Consider the following 23,979-nt stretch of genomic DNA (forward strand, 5'->3'; position numbering starts at 1 on the left):
GGGAAGTTTAAGTCTCTGGGTCACCAGCCTCTTCCCTTCTCAGGCGTCATCTGACAAGGCCTCCTGCTGCATTGTAGCTGCTGGCAGCCAAGGCGGCATGGTCCCAGCCTGGTCTGGCTCCCGGGAGGCTCCCGACAGCCTGTTTGCTGTGCGGAGGCACCTGTGGGGCAGCCATGGAAACAGCACATTCCCAGGTAAGAAGTCCTTGCACTACACGGTGCCCCCAAGCTCCTAATCCTGACCGGCTCTGGGAGGAGGGTGCAAAGGAGCTCCATACTGCCCCTTCCCACCACCACCACCACAGCTACCACCACTCAGCCTTTGGGAAAATGCATCCGCTCACAAAAGCTTCCTCTCAGGATGTCCGTGACCTAAAAGCCCCCTATAGAGTCTCAAGTATCCTGCCATAGCCCTGTCTCCGTTGAGGATTGGGGTCATGCCTCACCCACTCTGAACTCCAGCTACTCCATTCAGTCATCAGAAGGGAGGGCCCTGCTAAGGAATTACAGGGACACCTCTTTCCTCCCCTGACTAAGGAAAACTGGGATGGATTCACCCAAGCTCACCAATCCACTGCTCTCCACCAGGCCTGGCCTGTGGGCTTAGCAGGGATCAGAGACCTTGACTGGCATCCCCGCTCTGCCATTTAACCTCTTGCATCCCTTTAGTGTGCAAGTTACTCCGCTTCTTTTCAACCTTGGGGAGAACTATTTTGGCAGAAGTGGTACAAAGAATAAATTATACAACTTATGTCAGGTGCTCAGCAGACAGTACCTGTGCCCATGGACACGGGTGTTGATGGTGGGATCTCAGGCCTGTAGACTCACCTTGTAGGGGGGAGGGAAGAGGGAGCTAGCTAGGAGGTCCTACATGGGGCCTGATTCATCCCCACCCTCTGCCAGAGTTCCTCCACAACATGGACTACTTCAAGTTCCACAACATGCGGCCCCCTTTCACCTACGCCACGCTCATCCGCTGGGTAAGCAAAGCAGCTCAGCCCCAAGGAGGAGGAAGAGAAAGACGGGGTGGGGGACCTGCCTCCCGAACTCCTGTGTCTCTCTGAGTGCCCTCGGAGTGGGCTTCTCCATTTCCAAGCCCCAGCCCAAAGGAGCCCCAAGCCATGCCTCAAATGTGACCCCTCATCCTGGCTTCACCCTAAACAGTGGTTCACAGAGGATCCTGTCCTCGAATCCAAACCTAAACCACCATCCAGGCCAGAGCATGCCAAATTCTGACCCTAAACCTACCCCTTTCCAGATATCCACCTCAGCCCCATACCTAACCCTCTCCTGGACCTATAAAATAGCCCAAAACTAATACCATCTCTGCACTTTGCCGTGGACATGCCCTAGCTCTTACTCTAACTCCTTCCCCTGCCTTTATGCCAACCCAACCCCATCTCCTTCCCTGGTCCCAATGTACCCCAGTATGTCAATACACCCCCGGCTGGGCCCCATCCCCAACCCTTCCTTATAACACCCATTTGACCCTTAACTTCATCACCCCATCCCAACTCCTTCATCTCAGCCTCCCCAATGCCTTCTCAGAACCTTCATCCTAGCCCCACACCTAACCCCAAACCTGAACATAACCCCTACATGATACCAGACATTCCCCAACTGTCTCTGAACTGAAGCCCTAACCTAGCCCCATCCTGGCTCATGACCTTACTGCAATCATCATCGCTAACTCTGTAATCCCATTCCTGAATCCAAACTGATCAAATTATCTGACCCTCAGCCTCACTCCACACCAAACCCCACAACTAACCTCATCCTTGCCCCAAGCCTAACCACCTAACCATGTCCCTGACATGTAAGATACTCGATAATTCGACCCATCTCTGGCTCCTGACCTAAAGCCATGTCATCCCATCCTTCACCCCTAGACCCACCTGAGTCCACTCCCAGCCTGACTCTTAACCCACCTCTTCCCTGACCTTTAAGTCTGCCTGGCCCTTTACCCCTTCCAAATCCTTGACCCCACTCCTGATCCTTCACCTTCCCCAACCCTGAAATGTCACCCTCATGGAGAACCCCAGCTCCAACTCCATCCCAGACCTTTCACCTCACTCCAGCCCGAGCCCTGAACAAGACCCACTCCCAATCTCAGCCCCGATCCCTTACCTAATCCCAGACAACCATACCCACACCCTACATTGAACCCTGCCCGGCCCCACACTTTACCCCTTTTCTAACACCATCTTTGACTCCGTGCTTCACTCCACATCTAGTCCTGTCCCTGATCACCTGCCCCCACAATTCCACCCCCATGTCAGATGGCTCAGGGTAGGTCACAGCCCCTCTAAACCCCAACTTTGGGGAACATGCCCCTTACCCCACCCCCCAACTTTCAGGCCATCCTGGAGGCTCCAGAGAAGCAGCGGACACTCAATGAGATCTACCACTGGTTCACACGCATGTTCGCCTTCTTCAGAAACCATCCTGCCACCTGGAAGGTGAGCTCCTCTGGAGGTGGTGGTGACTGGGATGGCCTCAAGTGCCACCACAGCTCGAAGTGAACAGGCCTGGGGCTGGGCTGATAGGCACATTGGGGAGGATCGGGAGGTGGGTTGTGGTTGGCGGCTGCTGGCCTCAGAGGTTGACGCCCACCCACTCCCTGTCCCTGGCCTTCCACAGAACGCCATTCGCCACAACCTGAGCTTGCACAAGTGCTTCGTGCGAGTGGAGAGCGAGAAGGGGGCTGTGTGGACCGTGGATGAGCTGGAGTTCCGCAAGAAACGGAGCCAGAGGCCCAGCAGGTGTTCTAACCCTACACCTGGCCCCTGACCTCAGGATCAAGGAAAGGAGGATGGACAAACAGGGGCCAAACTGGTGGGAGGCAGAGGTGGTGGGGACAGGGATGACAGGCCCTGGATGTGCCCACAGGGACCAAGAGAAGTGAGGTTTCCACCATCTTGCCTGCAAGGGCCCCTGTTCCCCCATTGGCAGCCACCCCTCCCCCATCATATCCTTTGCCCCAAGGCTGGTCGGGGGGCCCCAGTCTCAGCCCCAGTCCCCACCTCTACCCCAGATACCCCCCCCAGTCGAGCCCTACAGCCAAACAGCCTGCCTCAGCTGCTCGCACAGATGACTTCAGGGCTGGAAAAGTCACACAGACACACAAAATATCACAATCCTGTCCCTCACTCAACACAAATCCCAAAACACAGAGAGTCTGCCTCAGTACACTCGAACAACCTCAAAGCTGCGTCATCACACAATCACACACAAGCATGGCCCTGACAACCCACATACCCCAAGGCACACACCCACAGCCAGCCTCAGGTCCCACAGGGGCACTGTCACACGAGGGTGTGCCCAGAGGCCTACACAGAAGCAGCCTCAGCACCCTCAGGATCTCAGGTCCCACAAAGCCACACAGACACATAATTGCTCATACAAGGTCTCATGCAGCTCCCAACACATGCTCGGTCACACACATGGCCTGTTAGAACTCACCTGCATATCTCACACATGTGCACACACACAGCCCCCCAGTGGGTCTGTTGAGTCCCATGTAGACACACATAGCCACACACACTGACTTGCCAAAAATACCCTGTCTCCCCTGCCACTCACCTCACTCCCATGCCCTGAGCCCTGATCCATGCCTCAGCTTAGACTGCAGAGGAACTCCTCATTTATTTGGGATCCAAGGCCCCCAACCCACAGTACCCTCCCCAATAAACTGCAGCTGAGCTCCTCACATGCTGGACTATCACCCCAGATAAGGGTTGTGGTCAGTGGGCAGGGGTCTGGGTCCAAGGCGGCAGCAGAAGGAACTGGGCAGCAGAGGGAGTAGCGAGGGCAAGTGCTTGGCCACTGCCTCCAGCACCCCAAATCCCTGCCTGAGGCTGGGGAGAGACCTCTGCTGGCGGCTCCTCAGGCCTCCCGGACCCGGCCCAGGAGGCCAGCGTTCTCCTGGCGGAGGGCTCGGTAGTCCTCCCGGATCTTCTCCAGGTTGCTGAGGGTCTTCTTGCCCAGTTCTGTCTCGATCTGAGGCAACGTGAATACATGCCCTTTCAGCACACACAGCCCCTTTCCCAGCTCCTGCTCGCCAGCCCCCATCATAGCCTGCTCTGGGCCCCTCCCACCGCCTCCAACCATAGCCTGCTCTATCCCATGCCCAGGCCTTCTCACGTGGTGTTCCCTCCACCCAAAGCATCCTTCACCACCTGGCAGGATTCCCCCTACGTCTTCAAGCTGAAGCCTCTGTTCATGGCCCTGGGAAGCAGGCAGGAGGGCCCTTGGGGTAGAAGCTGGGGCTCACAGTAGGCCACTTGCCTGTCCTAGGTCACAGGCACAGGCACTAGGGGGCAGGGCTGGGCTTCTGACCATAGGCTGTGTCTGGCTTCACGGCCTCTCTCAGCATAACCTGAGGAACTGTTCCCTGGTCTGCCTTGGCTCCCTATCCTGCTCCCAGGCCTCACCTGCTCCTCGAGGTCTCGAACCTCCCGCATGATGGTGCCCGTGTCCTCGATGGTCTGGATGAGCTGGCTGCAGTTCTGGGGACAGGAAAAAGGCTTGCACCCAGCCCCACCCACCCCCAGTGGCCCCGCCCCAGGCACACTTCCCTCACCTCGTGCAGGGCAGCTAGATACTTATAGGCCTTCCGAACAGCATCATCCTTCTTAGCATCCTGACCAGACACAGGGACCTCGAAGATATCAGTGGGCTGCCCCCGACCATCTCTATGCCCCAAGAAGGCCACCCTCTCCCACAGCCCCACTAGCTTCATCCTCCATGGAACAAAGCCAGCCCTGGGCATCAATGCACCTCCAGCCTCGCACGGGGCCCAGGTCTGGACCCCAGCCAGCCCATGAGCAGATGCACAGGCAGCAGCCCAGCCTCACCCCACTCACCCCCACCCAGCCTGCCCCACACCTTGAACACGAGCTCATCAGTCACTGCAAACGTCCGGTCCAGCTTCCCAGAGAGGGAGTTGATTTCCTTCTGAAGCTCCTTTGTGTCAGACAAGATCTGGCAGACACCATGGTAGCCATGAGCCCCTGCCTGGGGCAGGGTGGCTGGCAGTAGAGGGTGCTCATGTGCAGCAGACAGGGACTGTGTCATCATCAGGGGTGACTGGGATGGATTGCGTGTGACTGTTCTGTGTCAGGGTGTGGCTGGACAGCTCTGTCTACCTGGGGGTGTGAGGTCCCCGTGCCGCCACACTATGCCTGACAGCCCACACGACCCACCCTCCATGGCCCTGGCAGTGTACCTTGGTGATCTCTTCCTTCTGCTTCCGGATGTTGCCCACAATCTCTAAGATGCGCTGGGTGTAGGCCAGCCGGGACACATCTCTGGGCAGAGTCTCCAGCTCTGACACCTAGGTAGGGACATAGCAGGCACTCCCCCAGGACCCACCCCTCACCCTCCTAAGCCACCCAGGTCCCTCACACAGGCCGTACCAGCTGCTTATAGACCTCTTCCTTCCTGCGGGCCTCTTCAGCAGCCGCCCGGACACTCTGGTGCAGTTCTTGGATCTCTGCCAGCCGTCGAGAAGATTCCAGCTGCCAGAAGCCCACAGGCAGAAAACAGTGTGCAGAGCACAGGGATGGCCACCTACAGAGGGACACAGCCTGCCCTGGCCCACCCACAGCCCAGGGCCCCACTGCTTACCTCTCTGCAATCCTGCAGCTTTCGGAGGTGGCGGTACTCAGCGAGGAGTGGGACCCGGTGCTTCTCCCACTGACCCGCCAAGTGGATGACCCGCTGGGCGCTACTCTCCACCACAAGCTGGTGGAGGGTGGGTATGTGTCACACAGGCTGGGCCCTCCAACCCGCCCCACCCCACCCTACCCCTCCCTGCCCAGCCACAGCCCCAAACCCACCTGCAGCTTGGCAAGGTTGGCGGCCCCATCGGGCAGCAGCTCCACTGCGCGGCTCTTCAGGCGCAGGGCCTGCTCACGCTCCACTGTGCTGAGCTCACTCTGCCGGCACTCAGACTCTGCCTGGCCCACAGATACCCGGTCACACGCCGCAGCCCCCATGGAGCTCCACAGATGACTATACACCCCTGTGACCCCCGCAGGCCTCTCTAACAGCTCCATGCTGGTGCCAAGGACCCCAAGGACCCCCCCAAATCTCCTGTTCTTGCAGACCTGTGGTGCCCCACAGATCCCCACAGACCCTCCGAGGACCCCCCAATCCTCTGCCCATGCAGGCCCACAGTGCTCCACAGATACCCACAGACCCTCCAAGGATCCCCTAATCCCCTGCCCATGCAGGCCCAGTGCCCCACAGATGCCCACAGACCCTCCGAGGACCCCCCAATCCCCTGCCCATGTAGGCCCACAGTGCTCCACAGATGCCCACAGACCCTCTGAGGACCCCCCAATCCCCTGCCCGTGCAGGCCCACAGTGCCCCACAGATGCTCACAGACCCTCACCCTGGCCTGATTCTCACAGCCACCCTCAAGAGCCCCACAGATCCCCAACAGCTCCCAGGAACCCTTCTGCCATTCGCAGACCTCTACAGAGCACCTCTTGCCCCACCTAGTCCCTCACACCCCGAGGCCATCCTTCTGACCTACCCCAAAGCGCAGCCCCTGCCCCGCCCCTCACCTGCACAAAGCTGATGCCCAGGGTCTTCATGTTGGCCTCAACCTCCTCAATACTGCAGTTCACTCCTTCCAGCTGCTCCCGAAGGGACTCAAGCTCCTGTTCCTGAGCTGCCCACATGTTCTGGGAGGCCCAGGCCAGTCAGGGTTGGGGTATCAGGCTCAGCAGACAAGCAAGGGGCTGAGATACCACCCCTCTACCCCGCTCTGCTCACCTGTTCAGGCCGCCGGGAGGTGGCCGGCACATCTGACACCTGAGTGGCCTGGGCCTGGGGCTCCTGAGGGAGTGACAAGGGGCATCCTGGCTGTCAGGGAAGGCCCTTCCTCAACCAGCCTCAGCCTCCCCTGAGAACTGCCCCTGGTGCTGCATGCCCACTCAACCACTGATGGCAGCCTGTGACTCTGAGGGTAAAGGCACCACCTGCAACCCCAGGCCGGAGTGCTTGCTTGTGGAAAAAGCTCCCTGACCCAGATACAGCTCCTACCTACCTGCCCCATATCTCAAGCCTCAAATGCCCATGAGAAGGATGGGGGCCCCTCAAAGTGGACATCTTAGGAGAGAAGATATGCTCAGAGGAAACTGCCTAGGGAAAGGGGATATTGCCCTAAGAACACCCTCATACCCTTGCATGGTTCCCACCTATCCACATTGTCTCCAGTCAAGTCCCTGCGAAGCTAGGGGACCCCTCTGGGTACCCACCCCCCAGTGGGGTGAGGGCCTGTCCAGTGGGAACACAGGACCCCGTGTGGATAAAGGGGTGGTGCTTATACAAAAAGCCACCCTCCAAGCCTGCCACGCCCATCAGCACATCCCATGTCCACAGGTACACCCACCAGATGGAAGGTGAATTTCTCAGAGTGTGTGAAGCGGGACCCCTTAGGAGCACCAGTCTTGGCCCCAGCACCCCAGGCCTGCAGCAGCTCTCCCAAGTCTCGGGCTTGTGTGGGGACCCCAAGCGGGCCCCAGCTTTGGCGCAGATGCTCAGTCAGTTGCTTCTGCAGCCGCTGCCGCTGAGCCCGTGTGTCCTCCTGGGGAGAGAAGGCAGGGGAAGCAGGAGGGTGTAGGGGCCTGCCTAGCCTCCAAGGCCCTGCCTCCTCCAAGGGCCCCCTGACAAAAGGCTACAGACAAGTCACCCCCACTCTCCAGCCCTCCCACTAAAGCAGGCCCTGCCCTATTCTCCTGCCCCACCGGCCTGGGATCTCCCCGAGGACAGGGGTCTCCTCTTGCTCACAGACATACTTCCCTCCACCCACTAGCTCCCATGCTGGAGAAGGATGTGGGAAGAGAGGAGAGTGAGCCGAGAGCCCCCAAATCCAAGAGAAGCATAGACAGGATATCAGGGGACAGGGCAGAGACAGGGAATCCAAGGTGCCAGGCACAAAAGGAGGCAGAGAGAGAGAGGCAAGAGAGGGACAAGAACAGAGAGTTTCAAGATAACTGGAAAAATCTGATTATGAACTCAGTGTCGGATGGTATTAAGATATTATTGTTGGCCAGGCACAGTGGGCTCATGCCTATAATCCCAGCACTTTGGGAGGCCAAGGTAGGCAGATCATCTGAGGTCAGGAGTTTAGACCAGCCTGGCCAACACAGTGAAACCCTAACTCTACTAAAATTACAAAAATTAGCCAGGCATGGTGGTGTGCACCTATAATCCCAGCTACTTGGGAGGCTGAGGCAAGAGAACGGCTTGAACCCGGGAAGTGGAGGTTGCAGTGAGCCGATACCATGCCACTGCACTGCAGCCTGGGCAACAGAGCAAGACTCTGTCTCAAAAAAAAAAAAAAAAAATATCATTGTTAACTTCATTAGTCATGAAAATGGCCCAGTGGTTACCTTGAAAACTGAAAGTCCTTATGAGTGAAGAGATGTAGTCCTAAGTATTTAAAGTTCAAATCACATGATATCTGGGATTTGCTTTAAAATAATACAGCAACAAAGAAAAAGTTGGGAGAGAATAGGTGAAAAAAAGTTGGCAAAATGGTACATAGGATTCATTAGAATATTCTCTCCACATTTATGTGTGAAAATTACTATAGATTATAAAAACAGAGACAGACAGACAGGCACAGTGGCTCACGCCTGTAATCCTAATACTTTGGGAGGCTGAGGTGGACGGATCATGAGGTCAAGAGATCGAGATCATCCTGGCCAACATGGTGAAACCCCGTCTTGACTAAAAATACAAAAATTAGCCAGGCATGGCAGCGGGCACCTGTAGTCCTAGCTACTTGGGAGGCTGAGGCAGGAGAATCACTTGAACCCAGGAGGCTGAGGTTGCAGTGAGCCAAGAACATGCCACTGCACTCCAGCCTGGTAACAGAGTGAGACTTAGTCTCAAAAAAAAAAAAAAAAAAGAAAGAAAGAAAGAAAAACACAGAGGTGAAGACAGAGAAAGGGGCCAGACAGAGATGTGGACACAGAGGAAGAAGGGGCAAATAAAGAGGCAGACAGAAGGGGAGGGGGGCCAAATACAGAGGTGGACAGAGAGGAAGAGGGGACAGATATAAAGGTGGACAGAAGGGGAGGGGGACTGATACTCGGGTGGACACAGAGGAAGAGGGGACAGAAATAAGAGGGCAGAACGGAGGGAGGCAGAAAGAGAAGTGGACAGAGAGGAAAAGGGAACAGATAAAGAAATGGACAGAGGGAGAGGGGTGACAGAGAGGTAGAAAGAAGGAGGGGAAAGATGCAGAGGTGGACAGAAAGGAAGAGGGGACAGATAAAGAAGTGGACAGAGGGGAAGAGGGGATAGACACAGAAATTGATAGAGAAGAAGAGGGGACAAACAGGTGGATACAGAAGAAGAGGGGGCTGGGCGCAGTGGCTCATGCCTGTAATCACAGCACTTTGGGAGGCCAAGGCAAGCGGATGGCTTCAGGTCAGGAGTTTGAGACCAGCCTGGCCAACATGGCAAAACCCCATCTCTACAGAAAATATAAAAATTAGCCGAATGTGGTGGTGCGCGCCTGTAATGCCAACTACTTAGGTGCCTGAGGTGAGAAGACTGCTTGAGCCTGGGAAGTTGAGGCTGCCTTGAGCCCTGATCATGCCACTGTATTCCAGCCTGGGTGACAGAGCAAGACCCTGTCTCAAAAGAGAGAGAGAGAGAGAGAGAGAGAGAGAGAGAGAGAGGGCCAGGCACAGTGGCTCACGCCTGTAATCCCAACACTTTGGGAGGCCGAAGTGGGCAGATTACCTCAGCTCAGGCGTTCACAACCAGCCTCAGCAACACAGTGAAACCCCATCCCCACTAAAAAAAATACAAAAAATTAGTTAGGTGTGGCAGTGTGTACCTGTAGTCCCAGCTACTTGGGAGGCTGAGGCAAGATAATTGCTTGAACCCAGAAAGCAGAGGTTACAGTGAGCCGAGATCACACCACTGCACTCCAACTAGATGACAGAGCGAGACTTCATCTCNAAAAAAAAAAAAAACAGAGAAGAAGAGGGGGCAGATAAAGAGGTGGACAGAAGGGGAGGAGGGACAAATACAGAGGTGAGGGGGAAGGGGCCACAGATACAGAGGTGGACAGAGAGAAAGAGGAGAGAGATGAAATAAACAGAGGCAGAGGAGTGACAGATATATAGGTGGACGGCAAGGAAGAGGGGACAGATACAGAGGTGGACAGAGCAGAAGGGGACACAGATACACAGGTGCACACAGAATAAGAGGGGACAGATAAAGAAGTGGACAGAGGAGAAGGGGGAACAAATAGAGAAGTAGACAGAGAGAAAGAGAAATTCAGTACAGAAATGAGGAGACAGAGAGAGAGGCAAGAAAGAGGAGCAGCAAAAACATAGATCTAGAATGATGGGGACAGGCAGAGATTGTGCAAAAACCTAGAAACAGGAAAAAGGAACATCAGTGACAAGTGCAGAAGCAGAGAAAGAGTAAGAGGCTCAAAGAGAGGAAGAAAGGCATAGTAACAAGAAGAAAAGGCCAGGCATGATGGCTCACGCCGGCAGTCCCAGCGCTTTTGGAGGCTGAGGCAGGAGGATCACTTTAGGCCAGGAGTTTGAGACCAGCCTAGACAACATAGCAAGAACCTATCTCTACAAAAGATTAAAAAGTTAGTGGCATGTGCCTGTAGTCTCAGCTACTCAGGAAGCTGAGATGGGAAGATGACTTGAGCCCATGAGTTTGAGGCTGCAATGAGCTATGATCATGCCACTGTACTCCAGTCTTAGAGGCAGAGTGAGATACCATCTCTAAAAATAAAAATTAAGCCGGGCGTGGTGGCTCACGCCTGTAATCCCAGCACTTTGGGAGGCCAAGGCAGGTGGATCATCTAAGGTCAGGAGTTCAAGAGCAGCTTGACCAACGCAGCAAAACCTGTCTCGACTAAAACTACAAAAATTAGCCGGGTATGACGGCGGATGCCTGTAATCCCAGCTACTGGGAAGGCTGTGGTAGGAGAATCGCTTGAACCTGGGAGATGGAGGTTGCAGTGAGCCGAGATCACGCCACTGCACTCCAGCCTGGGTGACAGAGAGAGACTCCTCCTCCAAAAATAAATAAATAAATAATAATAATAAATTAAAATTTAAAAATTTGGAAACAGAAAAAGGAGCCAGGTAGCAAATCCGGATTGCTCCTGTTGCCAGGAATCCCATGCACAGTATCCAGTCTAACTACTGCCCTGAGAGAAGAGCAGTATTACTACCTGATTTTTAGCACAGGAAACCAAGGTTCTGAGGAGGGATACTGACTTGTCCCAGGTTCTCCATTTTTCTGACTCCAGTGTTCTTTCAGGTGGGGAGCTGGGTAAGTGCACACAGAGGGAAAACAACGGAAGGGAGGGGCCAAGTGGAAAAGGAGAGGGGCAGAGGACCAGCGGGAATGTCATTAAGCAGCAGCCCGAACAGCAGGGAGCCAGGCATCCGGCTGTACCTGGGGTGGGAGGCGGGATGCCCGGCGGACCCAGTCCTCATCCCCTGGCCGGTCCCGGCCCGCCTGCTGGCAGAGCTGCAGGGTATGGTGTTCGAGGAGCGAGGCCACCCTTCCAACAGGCTGGAGCACCTGGGTAGGGGCTGGAAGCAGCAGGGGACTCGCCTGGAACTCCCGTGGCTCTGGAAGCAGGAAGAGTCAGCTGGCTCTGCTGCATGGCAACGCTATGAGGGTCTCCCCCACCTTCCTCCTCACCCCTCCACAGCCTCATGCTCACCGCCTCTGGAACTCAATTCGGGCACAACCAGCCTGCTGGCATGGAAAGGCTTCTGGAAGGTCGAGCCCTGGTGGGAGAGCAGGCTCAGAACCTCCAGGGTGAAGTGGGATGAGGGTCGCCAGGGGGAGGGAGTCAAAACCCTGAGTACCCAGATGGGGACAAGAGAAGATCCACTGGAGTCGGGGGTCCCACCTGGAGGTGCTGCAGCTTGGGAGTGCGAAGGAGGGGCGGGACCCAAGGCAGCGCCAGCTGGTCCCGAATTTGGCTCCCAATAGCCCGGAGGAGAATAGCTGAGTCACCTATGGGGGTTGGGGAGGAAGTGAATCAGGTGACAATGCTGCAAATCCAAAAGGGCGTTCCCTAGGAGACCAGCCTCCACTCCTGACCCCCATCCAGAGATACACATTTATCCAGCTTGCGCTCTTACGTTCAGTCATTCAACAAACACTGAGCACCTACTATGTACAGGTCGCTGTTCTAGACACTAGGGCTACATCGTGGAACAAACTGGATAAAGGCCCCTGCCCTCAGGGAGCCGGCAAGCTAGCAGAGGAGAGAGATCACGAATAGGATCCTGAGTACCATCCAGACTGCAGCCAGTCGGGGATCAGGAGGGGGCTGTGGAGAGGAGGCTAACCTCAAAGAGGTAAGGGAGTGAGCCATGAGGGTACCTAAGGGAAGGGTAACCCACGATACAAAGGCATGGAGGTGGGAGTGTGCTAGGGTGTGTTTGAGCAGCACCCAGGAGGCCCAATTGGTTAGAGCAGAATGAGAGAGAGGGAGGGCGCTGGGGTTGAGTCAAGGAGGCCCCTCCAAGCACCAATGTACCACCCGGGGTCAGCTCAACCTCAGCCCCCTGCCCGCTGCCCTGTAGCCCCTCTCTGACACATAATCCTCCCGCCTAGCTCTCCTAAAGACACATACTGCCACCCCTACCCACCAACCTTTTCACCACCTCTACCTCTCTCAGCCCCTACAGCACCCCGGAAGGCCCTCCTCTCCCCTCACTGCCCCCCTCCCCTGCCCGCACCCCAGACACCCAGTACCTGCAGGCTGGTCTGCATCCTCAGAGGCATCGGTGGGCAGCCGCTCAGCCAAGAAGAGAAGCAGGTCTCGGAGGTCAGGCTCACTGGGGTAAAGGAAGTTCTGATAGCCAAGCTCCAAGGGATAGCCAAGGTCCTGAGGGTGGGGGGGGTGGGGAGCCATCAGCCAGCAGACAGGGTCCTCCTGCCCTGGGAGACTTGGGCCTAGGCTGCAAACGCTCCCAGTCTCTCACTAACCACCACCCTCCCAACCTCCCCCAGTTCCCCAAGGCCTCCAGGCCCTCCAGGGAGCCACAGAGTGATGACAGTCAATGATACAGAGAACAGGAAATAAGATTAAAGCTCTGGCCTTTCTATGACTCAAAATCCGGAGGCCATAAAAGAAAAGATGGGTATTTTTGAATACATGAAAAGAAAGAAAATATTTAAAGAAAAATATAATAAGCAAAGTCAAAAGTTAATGACAAGTTGGAAAAAAATATTTGGAGCCCATATCATAGGTAAAGAGCAAATCTACCTATTATAGAAAGAGTGCCTAAAAATAAACAGGCAAAAAAGACCAGAATCACAATAGCTCAGAACAAAAGGACTCACGAGGGTTCTGGATGGGTACTGGGGAAACAGGCCAGGAGAGAAAGAAAGCCTCTTTCTCTTTCTTTCTTTCCTTTTCTTTTCCTTTCTTTCTTTATTTTTCTTTCTTTCTTTCCTTCGTTCTTTCTTTCCTTCTTTTTTTTTGAGATGGGGTCTTGCTCTGTTGCTCAGGCTGGAGTGCAGTGCAGTGGCATGATCTTGGCTCACTGGAACCTCTGCCTCCTGGGCTCAAGTAATCCTTCCACTCAGCCTCCCAAGTAGCTGGGATTACAGGTGCACACCACCACACCTGGCTAATTTTTGTATTTTTAGTACAGACAAGGTTTCGCCATGTTGGCCAGGCTGGCCTCAAACTCCTGGCCTCAAGCAATCCTCCCACCTCAGCCTCCCAAAGTGCTGGGATTACAGGTGGGAATCACCACGCCCGGCCTAAGAAAGCCTTTTTCTTCCAGAGTTGCCACTGCTTTGGAGCTGCATAGACTCTGAAAGCACACTTCCTGGATTCAAACCCAAGCTTTGCCTCTTACGAACTATGTGACCTCAGGCAGATCACTTAACCTCTCTGTGCTTCACTTTCTTCACCTGAAAGAGCGGATACCAACAGTACACACAGCAGAAGGTTGTCCTGAGAATTAAATGAGTTAACACCATGTTACTTACCACAGGGCCTGGCACAGGGTACACTTAGAAGCCATAACTATTCTATACTTAGGAGTATACTGGGTCACAATGCAAGATATTTTTATTTTGGAGGCTCAAGGTCAAACAAGTATGAAAAACACTGGCTTTTAAGCTACTTTACTTTGGATTTTTCCCAACATCTGCAATCAAAGAGCTGTGGCTGATACACTCATTCCAGGAGTGGGGAAGTTGCCAAAATATGGAAGTGGCTAAGGTACAGAAACTGTTGCCAGGACAAGGGCATATTAAGAGGAAGACGCCACCACATGGCAGTGCTGAGTTGAGGAGGGCTACAGGGACAGCACACAGCTGGGTTAAGAGAGCCTCCTTTTGCCAAGGCTGCTGGGGGCCAAACAGCCACATGTACCAGTTTCTGTTTGTTTTTGTTTATTTGTTTGAGATGGAGTCTTGCTCTGTTGCCCAGGCTGGAGTGCAGTGGCACGATCTGCTCACTGCAACCTCCACCTCCTGGTTTCAAGTGACTCTCCTGCCTCAGCCTCCTGAGTAACTGGGATTACAGGCATGCACCACCATGCCCAGCTAATTTTTGTATTTTTAGTAGAGATGGTGTTTCACCATGTTGGCCAGGCTGGTCTCAAACTCCCGACCTCTGGTGATCCGATCCCCGTCCCAAAGTGCTGGGATTATAGACGTGAGCCACTGTGCCCGGCCTTTTATTTATTTATTGGAGTTGGGGTTTCACTCTGTCTCTCAGGCTAGAGTGCAGTGGTGCAGTCACAGCCCACTGCAGCCTGGATCTTCCAGGCTCAAGCAATGCTCCTATCCCAGCCTCCCATGTAGCTGAGATCACAGGTGTGTGCCACCATGCCCAGCTAATTTTTGGTAGAGATGGGGGAGTCTCACTATGTTGCCCAGGCTGATCTCAAGCTCCTGGGCTCAGCTGATCCTCCCACCTAAGCCTCCCAAAATGGTGGGATTACATGCAAGAGCCAACGTGGCCAGCCCACATGTACCTCTTGGCCACTGGAAAAGCCATAATCACTAACCCCCACTAAAATCAGTGTAAGCAAAAGCAGGTAAACAAAATCCAAGAGAGATAGCTCTGAGAGAGGAACAGAGAACTGTGGGAAGCCTGAGCCCCCACCTCAACACCTCCCACTGTGTACTCTCCTCCCAAACAGAAGACAGAACTTGCCCCTTATTAAGTGCTGACCTCAAGAATACAGTCCTGGGCCACAGGACAGACTGCCTGCCTTATAAGGCCACCAAGAGCCCCAGAGAGAAGAATGTGACAACTCCTGAGAGCTGGATGAACCTGAGAGCAAGGGGATGGATGGAGCTCTGACGCCTGTTGCTAAAAGACCACACAAGCAAGGCTCAAATTTAACAACTCTACCCACCCAGTCCCCTACATCTAAATGAAAGTTTTCACGGTAGTTACTCTATGGTCCCTCCACCACCATATACTTCCTGGGTCATTTCAAAGTGTTCCCATTCACTATGTAGCCACAGGTTCCAGATCAGACCCATCCGTTAATAGTAATCCCATTTATGCAAAGCTTATTATAACCAGCTTTTCACATATTAACTCATGTTTAATCCTCACAGCAACCCTATATGGTAGTTACAATTCTTACACCCTTTTTACACATGTGGAAACAGCCTCCAAGAGACTAAGAGACTGGCCCAAAGTCACAGAGCGAATGAGCCAGGAGGAGGGGCATTACTTGGAGCTCTTGATTACAGGAACTGGACTCAGCTCTATACTGGGGATGAGTAAGTGCTTCATCAGAATGGCTCTTTATCAGGTACAGTGATGCATATCTGTAGTCCCAACTACTCAGGAGGTCAAGGTGGGAAGACTGCTTGAGGCCAGGAGCTTGAGACCAGCCTGGGCAACATCTCTACAAAAGCGAGACCCCATGTCTACAAAAAATTTAAAGATTCTCTGGCAGGGTGGCACGTGCCTATAGTCCTAGCTACTGGTGGGGCTAAGGTAGGAGGATCTCTTGAGGCCAGGAGTTCAAGACCAGCCTGGGCAATAGAGCAAGACCCTTACCTCTATAAAAAGTAAAAAAAAAATTTTAAGTAAAATATTTTTAAAAAGAAAGGTATTTTATTTATTCTCTCATAGAGACAAAGTTGGAATTGCTCTCAGGAGACGCAGGATGTGTGGTTGCCCCAGAGGTAATAAGCAGAGATAGTCTTTTAGGTAACCAGCATGCCTTCCTTTGGGTAACCATCCTTGTCCCAACTCCATAGGATCCTGCAGGAGCAGCTAATCACAGCGTCCTATAGGAATGACAATGTTGGCCCAGTGTGGTGGCTCACACCTGCAATCCCACCATATTGTGAAGCTGAGGCAGGTGGATCACAAGGTCAGGAGTTCGAGACCAACCTGGCCAACACAGTGAAACCCCATCTCTACTAAAAATACAAAAATTAACCAGGCATGGTGGCTCGCACCTGTAGTCCCAGCTACTTGGGAGGCAAAGGCAGGAGAATCACTTGAACTGAGGAGGCGGAGGTTGCAGGGAGCCGAGATCTCTCCACTGCACTCCAGCCTGGGTGACAGAGCAAGACTTCATCTCAAAAAAAAAAAAAAAGAAAAGGAATGACCATGTCATCCAGACTGGGCCAATCAGAGCACACAGTGATTAGGAGTGAGTATGGGACCCAGACAGGGTGTTTTCTGGAACTGGGAAATGGATACTATGGGGTGGAGGTGGTATTTTGCAGCTAAGCTTAAAACATAGAGGCCAGGAGCAGCCCAGGTGCAAACTGTATAAGCAAACTGTATAAACTCATTTACACCTCATAACAGTCCCACATTTATCTCCATTTCATGGACAGGAAAACTGGGACCCAGAAGGATTACGGTCACACAGTTACAAAGTGGTGGGGCTAGGATCTAAACTACTCAGGCAGTTTGACCTCAACCACTAATGAAAGCTCAGCTGCAGGAAAAGTAGCAGAGGAAAGGCAAATGTTGCAAAGGAGCTTGGTTACTTTGTAAAAGAGGAAGGAAGAGGATGTGTGCATTGGGAGGAGGGCCACTCACCATGCAGGCCTGAGCCAGGCTCATGGCCAGACGGAAGCGGGCAGACATGGCAAGAGGCAGCAGGGGGCTGAGGCCAGAGCCCACGGCAGGGTTGATCACACGCAGGCAACGGACCACAGCCTCTACAACAAGCTCAGTGGTGAAGGCGCGCAAGGTCTGCACATCTGGAGGAACTGCCCTGAAGAAGAAGGAGACAGGCTTGATCGGGGAATTAGTCAGGAAACAAGGGTCAGGCTGAGCCCTGCAGCCTTTTGGAAACACTAGTACCAAGGTAGGGGCAGGGATGATGCCTGCAGTTTAACAGATCCTGGATGTTGGTGACTGTGACTTCCATTTGGAAAGCCAGGAACTAGGGAAATCCTCAGGTCCTAAGACCTTGGAGTAGGAGAATGATGAATGAAAGATAACTGAGTTTAGAAAAATATCAAAATTTGGGGGTCTGGGAAGTGAAAGAGTCCAGGTGGCACTGGGTTTCTCAGTTCCCAGATAGCACGTTACATAGATATTGAGCTGCTAGAATTTTCAGAAGACTATATTTTATGAGGCTGCCGTTTTCAGAAGTTCCAAATGTCAGGGACCCTGGGTATCAAGATCCCTGAATATCAAGACAACCTAGTTTCAAGCAATACAAAAATAAGACTCCCTAGATGTTGGCATACTGGGATTTTAGGGCCCCTGAACGGACGAGTCCTCATGGGTCAGGATGACCAAATGCTGATGTCGTCAGATTTTAGAATCCTGAGGGTTTTTTTGGCTGGGTGCGGTGGCTCATGCTTGTAATCCTAGTACTTTGGGAGGCCGAGAAGGGCAGATCATTTGATGTCAGGAGTAGGAGACAGTCTGACTAGCATGGTGAAACCCCGTATCTACTAAAAATACAAAAATTAGCCGGGCGTGGTGACTGCACCTGTAATCTCAGCTACTCGAGAGGCTGAGGCAGGAGAACGCTTGAACCCGGGAGGCGGAGGTTGCAGTGAGCAGAGATCGCGCCACTGCACTCCAGCCCAGGCGACAGAGTGAGACTCCGTCTTGGGCGGGGTTGGGTTGGGTAGCAGGGGAATAATCCTGGATTTTTTTAAGCCCCAGGTGTTTGGGGAACTGGAGTTTGAAGGTCCAGGGATTTTTGGAGTCCCCGAGTGCGAGGGTCCTGGGGTTTTACGCTCCCTAGTCCTCAGGGCACAGGTGTCTTAGGGTCTCCGAATAACAGGGTCTCAGGGTGTTGATGTCAAGATCCCCAGATTACAGGGTCCTGGGTCTTGAGGTTTCGAGATTGTAACATCTCAAGGTGTCTGGGTCCCAGAGTTTTGGGTGCACCAAATATCATAGTCAAAGGATTTCGGAGGCCCCTGATGTCGGTGTCCGGGAGGACGGTGTGGGCGTGTGTGCGTGTGTAAGGGGGTGGGGGTCTTAAGGTCCTGGAGTTGGAGCCCTGAATATATCAGGGTCCAGGGTTTTAAGGTTCCCGGGAAACTGGGTCCTGGGCTTTGGAGTCCCGGATGTGGGCTTCGGGGGTGGGCGGGGGCTCTGTTCTTACGTGCCGGCCTGGCGCAGGGAATGGATGAGGATTCGGTCGGCCTCCTCCATGGTGGAGCCGTGTCGGTGTTGGGGGCTGGGTCCAGGACCGGGTCCGAGAAAGTGGGGAGCAGCTGTAGAAACCCTGCTCTGCGATCGCGGTCCCAGAGTGTCACGGGCTTTATGGGGACAGCTGGGAAGTGTAGTTCTGTGAGCAAGTACGGCGCTTGCCGGATGTGAGGCCTGGTATGAGTGTGCACGGAGGTTGAGCTTGCAACAGCTGCTGGGAGTTGTAGTTCTTCGACCTGCAGTCAAGCGGACTCTTCCAAGGGAAAAAGGAACAACCAGTGTGGTGGGGAGTGGAGGGGCTGGACAGAGAGGGTCTTCTTGAGTCATTCGTTTAAGGCGGCGTTAATCTTCTAGGCTATAAAGCGTACCCATTAAGGTCAGAATTTTAGCACAAAGTGACTATTTCCTTGTGTCTCAGTCTCCTCATCTGTAAAATGGGACTATTGACAGCACCTGCTTTTAGGATTAAAACAGAATTAATTTATATAAAGCACGTTGTACTATGTGCCTGACCCATAAGATAAGCACTATGTAAGTTATAGTTACCAGTATTCATGCATTCAAAAATGCTTTAATATGATACACATTTGTACACTCTAAAGAATATACAGCAAATATCTATGTAACCAGCTGGGTGCAGTGGCTCACACTTGTAATCCCAGCACTTTGAGAGGCCGACTCGGGCAGATCACCTGAGGTCAGGAGTTCAAGACTAGCCTGGCCAACATGGTGAAACCCCGTCTCTACTAAAAGTACAAAAATTAGCCAGGTATGGTGGCACATGCCTGTAGTCTCAGATACTCGGGAGGCTGAGGCAGGAGAATCACTTGAACTGAGGAGGCAAAGGTGGCAGTGAGCCAAGATCGCGCCATTGCACTCCAGCTTGGGCAACAGAGCGAGACTTCCGTCTCAAAAAAAGAAAAAGAAAAAAAAAGAAAATCTATGTAACCATTTATTGACGTGTACCTGTAATCCCAGCAGTTTTGGAGGCCCAGGAGGGAAGATCACTTGAGGCCAGGAGTTTGAGACTGGCATGGGAAATAGAGCAAGACACCATCTCTTAAAAAAAAAATATTAGTTGGGCCTGGTGGTGTATGCCTATAGTCCCAGCTACTCAAGAGGCTGAGGGTGGAGAATCACTTGAGCCCAAGAATTCAACACTGCTGTGAGCTATGATCGTGCCACTGCACACCAGCCTGCGTGAGAGCAAGACCCTGTCTCTAAAAACAACAACAACAATAATAATCGATAATATGATCTTCTTTCCATAGAGATATTGCACATATATTAGGTTTTTCCTACATACTTTGAATTCCATATACTATTGGAAAATGACATCATTTTCTTATTTTAGCTTGACTGTTTGCTGCAGGTATATATTTGGTAAACATTTCATCTGTTGTCAGACTCTGGCCCACAAATGTCCCATTTGCTCCCCCCCACCCTCCCATACGACAGTGTTATCGCCCCGCCCTGTGGCCTTAATCCCTCCAAAGCTGGGGGAAGTGAGGGGGGTTGTGTGCAGATGTCCCTTCAATCTCGAAAGGAAGATGTCGGAATCTGAAGGCGGGAAAGGTGAGAGAATCCTTCCACCCCTGCTGACCCTTGGAGCAAGCCTGGGCTGTGCTCCACCCTCAGCCCCTCTGACCCACCCATTACTGCCCACCCAGACCCCACCCCTAGAGAGCCCCTAGGGGACCACAACCACGTCACTCTATTCCCCATCCCAGCCAGCCCCAAACAGCCTCTCTGCCACCAGAGTCCTAACGCTCAGCCTGACCGAGACACCACCCCTCCCCCATGGCCTCTCAGCCTCATCCACAGCCTTAGTTCCCAAAGAAAGCCCAACCTCAGTCCTTGCTCTCACCCCTATCTGAACGCCCACTTGAAACCTAACAGAAATTCTACCATGCAGAAGGCAAAAACCTGTTTGAGTCCAAACCCCACCCTAGATACAGACCTAAAGTCACCTAACCTCAACCTCAACACTTGGATGTCAATACTGTTAGTGAGTGCAGTCTCTGACTTTCAGAAAGTGCACAGAGCTTTTTAGGGGGGAGAGAGAGAGAGATAGAGATAGAGAGAGAGAGAGAGAGAGAGAGAGAGAGAGAGAACACATACTTGATGGTGCTAGTAAGCCATGAGGGCTCTAGAGTTAGCCTGCCTGGTGTGACTCCCCATTCAGCCACTTCATCAAGTCAGTTAGCCTTTTCGTCTCAATTTTCTCATCTGCTAAATGGGAATAATACTATATGCCAGGGATTCTTTTCATTCTGAAATCATTTAATCCTCACAACACCCCTATATTGTAGGCACTCTTACTATCATCCCTATTATACAGATAAGGAAACTGAGGCTTTGCCCAAGGCAACACAGAGGTACCAAGTGGTAGAGTCAGGATTTAAACTCATGCACCTTGTTTCCTCCAAAGCTGGGAATCTTAACCAGGCCAGTCTACTGCCCCTCTGAGGCTAAAATAAGGCCATGGGATCTGGGAATGGCCTTAGCTGAAAACCCCAATGCAAAATTCAAGTCCCACTCAAAACTCAACTTTGACCCTAACCTGTATCCTAATTCTAATTCCAATTCATTCAAATACCCAGTCCTAACCCTAAGTCAAAGCTCCACTCCTACTTATATTTAAACCCATTCCCCCATCACTCAAATTTAACCTTAAATTGGCCCACCCCATGGCAATTTAAACCCTACCCCAAACTCAAACACCAATCCTACTTCACTTGGAAATGTAATCTTACCTTCGCTCCCCTATAAAGGCTCACTCTAGCCCCAATCTTAATTGGAACACCAACTCTTACTTTCCAGTGCTTAACCCAGCTACTCCCAGCTCTCCCTGATTTTCCACGCCCTTCTCTCCTTCCTTCAAACAAAGGGACAGGATCAGATACGAAGCAGCCACAATTGCCCCAATACCCTGTCCCTCCCTGACTCAGTTTTTCCATACAGACACCACCCCAGAGCCCAGTCCAGCCAATGGGGCAGGCCCTGGTCCTGAATGGGGACTGTGCCCCGGGCCCCCAGCTGTGGAAGGCGAAAGCAGTGGGGCATCGGGCCTAGGGACCCCTAAGCGAAGAAACCAGCACAGCAAGCACAAGACCGTGGCAGTGGCCAGTGCCCAGCGGTCACCCCGGGCACTCTTCTGCCTCACCCTGGCCAATCCCCTGCGGCGGTCCTGCATCAGCATCGTGGAGTGGAAGCATCCTGGAAAGCAGGGGTGGGGCCCAGGGGTAAGGGTCATCAGGGTACCAGGAATCAAAAATTGGGTCAGGGCTGGAATGGAGGAGGGTGGAGGTCACCGGGGTTCAAGAGTCAAGGAGTGAATCACAGCAAGAGTTGGGGATAGTTAAGGTTTCCAGGGGAGTCAAAGTCAAGGCCTTGATCAGGGCAGGGGTCAAGAATGTCAGGACCTGTCACCTTGGGAGTCAACGGTCAGCACTGGGTGGGGGGGGGTCCCCAAGGGAGTGTGGGAGTTCCCATGCCACTCTGCCAGGGTCCTTGACTGTGTCCACCTGAGGCCCTTCGACATCCTCATCCTGCTGACCATCTTTGCCAACTGCGTGGCCCTGGGAGTTTACATCCCCTTCCCTGAGGACGACTCCAACACTGCCAACCACAACCTAGTAAGGCCTGCCCCGCCCTAGCCGGTTCCCAGCCAGATAGAGCCCCAGTAGAGCTCACTCCTTCCAGCCAGACCCCGCCCCTTCTCTGACCCGGTTGACCTGGCCCATCTCAGCCCCATCGTCGGTCCCGACTATGCTCCCCACGCCCCCGTCAAACCCTGCCCTCAAATAACTCCCCGACTTCCCGCCCCGCCCCCTTCCCCCCCACACCCCCTCCCCCCAGGAGCAGGTGGAGTATGTATTCCTGGTGATTTTCACTGTGGAGACTGTTCTCAAGATCGTGGCCTACGGGCTGGTGCTCCACCCCAGCGCCTACATTCGCAATGGCTGGAACCTACTCGACTTCATCATCGTCGTGGTAGGGTGCGCGTCTGCGGGGGCACCCCACCCTAGCCGCCTTCCTACCCTCAGGCCCGCCGAATTCTGGGCTCAGGAAAGTGACCCTTTCAGACCTTCCCCATTCGGCAGCCAGAATCAGGAATATGATTAAAACCCATTTCTATTTCTAGTTACAGGGACTTGCGCATTTCTGAGAAGGGTAGGTTGGAGGGGGGAATCCTAAAGTTTAACCTCCGCCTCCCTGCCCGGTGCTCCCCCATCAGGCTGTTTAGCGTGCTGCTGGAGCAGGGTCCCGGACGGCCAGGCGACGCCCCGCATACCGGGGGGAAGCCGGGAGGCTTCGATGTGAAGGCATTGAGGGCATTTCGGGTGCTGCGGCCACTGAGGCTGGTGTCTGGGGTCCCGAGTGAGTGGCTTATCCCCCGAAATCAGAGGTGGAGGGTGGGGGTGGGATTGAGCTGACCCCGTCCTTATTTCTGCCTACCCCTCCCTCCCCGCAGGCCTGCACATAGTGCTCAACTCCATCATGAAGGCGCTGGTGCCGCTGCTGCACATTGCACTCCTCGTGCTCTTCGTCATCATCATTTATGCCATCATTGGGCTCGAGCTTTTCCTTGGACGAATGCACAAGACATGCTACTTCCTGGGATCAGGTTAGTCGGCCCGCCCCTCCTAGGCAGAACACGCCCCCTCCTCTGGTTCCCAGATTGAAGGCTGCACTCATGGAAACCCACTGAAATTCACAAGATTCCGCCCCCAGGCTCAGGTTCCACCCCAGATAACCAAGCCCCACCCATATATTCAAGACTCTGCCCTAAATCAGACTACAACCCCACCTCGCTAATAGCGCCGCCCCATCACAAGACTGCACCCACAGGCTAAGGTCCTGTCCCGCACTAAGACAACACCTGGCTCAGTAGCTCCCGCCTGTATTCCCGATTTCGGGAGGCCGAGGCGGGAGGATCACTTGAGCCTAGGATTTCGCGACCAGCCTGTGCAAAATAGTGAGATCCAGTCTCTAAAAATAAGTTAATTAATTAATTAAAAACAATTTTAAAAACCTTTATCCTCGACTTGGCACCGTGGAGCATGCCTGTAATCCCAGCACTTTGGGAGGCCGAGGTGGATGGATCACTTGAGGTCAGGAGTTGGAGACCAGCCTGGCCAACACAGTGAAACCCCGTCTCTACTAAAAATACAAAAAATGAGCCGGGTGTGGTTGTGCACGTCTGTAATCCCAGCTACTCGGGAGGCTGAGGTATGAGAATCGCTTGAGCCTGGGAGGCGGAGATTGCAGTGGGCTGAGATCGGATAGGGCCACTGCACTCCAGCCTGGGCGACAGAGTGAGA

The 23,979-nt window shown here is 53.5% G+C and overlaps 3 protein-coding genes across 11 annotated transcripts in view; 2 read left to right on the forward strand and 1 right to left on the reverse strand.

Annotated features, from left to right (window-relative positions):
- The window catches only part of FOXP3 (forkhead box P3), a 15,971-nt gene extending 12,432 nt beyond the window's left edge, over nt 1-3,539 (forward strand). For all 6 annotated transcript variants that reach the window (XM_037733363.1, XM_037733365.1, XM_037733367.1 and 3 more), the window contains 4 exons: nt 44-194; nt 903-979; nt 2,357-2,458; nt 2,640-3,539. In XM_037733363.1, coding sequence (XP_037589291.1) covers nt 44-194; nt 903-979; nt 2,357-2,458; nt 2,640-2,789 — 480 coding nt within the window. In that variant the 3' untranslated portion in view covers nt 2,790-3,539. The remainder of the gene's footprint in view (nt 1-43; nt 195-902; nt 980-2,356; nt 2,459-2,639) is intronic.
- Nucleotides 3,540-3,619: 80 nt separating this feature from the next.
- On the reverse strand, nt 3,620-18,819 carry CCDC22 (coiled-coil domain containing 22). The gene is made up of 17 exons (XM_017514222.1): nt 18,606-18,819; nt 17,072-17,249; nt 12,781-12,913; nt 11,927-12,033; nt 11,735-11,801; nt 11,461-11,639; nt 7,403-7,597; nt 6,784-6,846; nt 6,573-6,692; nt 5,840-5,959; nt 5,628-5,744; nt 5,417-5,518; nt 5,227-5,334; nt 4,887-4,982; nt 4,582-4,641; nt 4,433-4,507; nt 3,620-3,998 (listed from the first exon to the last, which is right to left on the reverse strand). Exons 1-17 carry the CDS (start codon nt 18,653-18,655, stop codon nt 3,885-3,887), a joined length of 1,884 nt encoding a protein of 627 aa, XP_017369711.1. The 5' UTR covers nt 18,656-18,819; the 3' UTR covers nt 3,620-3,884.
- A 1,317-nt stretch (nt 18,820-20,136) lies between these two features.
- Nucleotides 20,137-23,979, forward strand: part of CACNA1F (calcium voltage-gated channel subunit alpha1 F) — a 27,597-nt gene continuing 23,754 nt past the window's right edge. For all 4 annotated transcript variants that reach the window (XR_005197677.1, XM_037733360.1, XM_037733361.1 and 1 more), the window contains exons 1-6: nt 20,137-20,227; nt 21,617-21,866; nt 22,185-22,290; nt 22,514-22,653; nt 22,893-23,035; nt 23,130-23,282. Coding sequence is in view for 3 of the 4 variants with exons in the window: in XM_037733360.1 (XP_037589288.1) it covers nt 20,203-20,227; nt 21,617-21,866; nt 22,185-22,290; nt 22,514-22,653; nt 22,893-23,035; nt 23,130-23,282 (817 nt within the window). In the remaining variant the exon portion in view is untranslated. The remainder of the gene's footprint in view (nt 20,228-21,616; nt 21,867-22,184; nt 22,291-22,513; nt 22,654-22,892; nt 23,036-23,129; nt 23,283-23,979) is intronic.

This window comes from Cebus imitator, unplaced genomic scaffold (genome assembly GCF_001604975.1).
Source record: "Cebus imitator isolate Cc_AM_T3 unplaced genomic scaffold, Cebus_imitator-1.0 Scaffold520, whole genome shotgun sequence".
NCBI lineage: Eukaryota > Metazoa > Chordata > Mammalia > Primates > Cebidae > Cebus > Cebus imitator.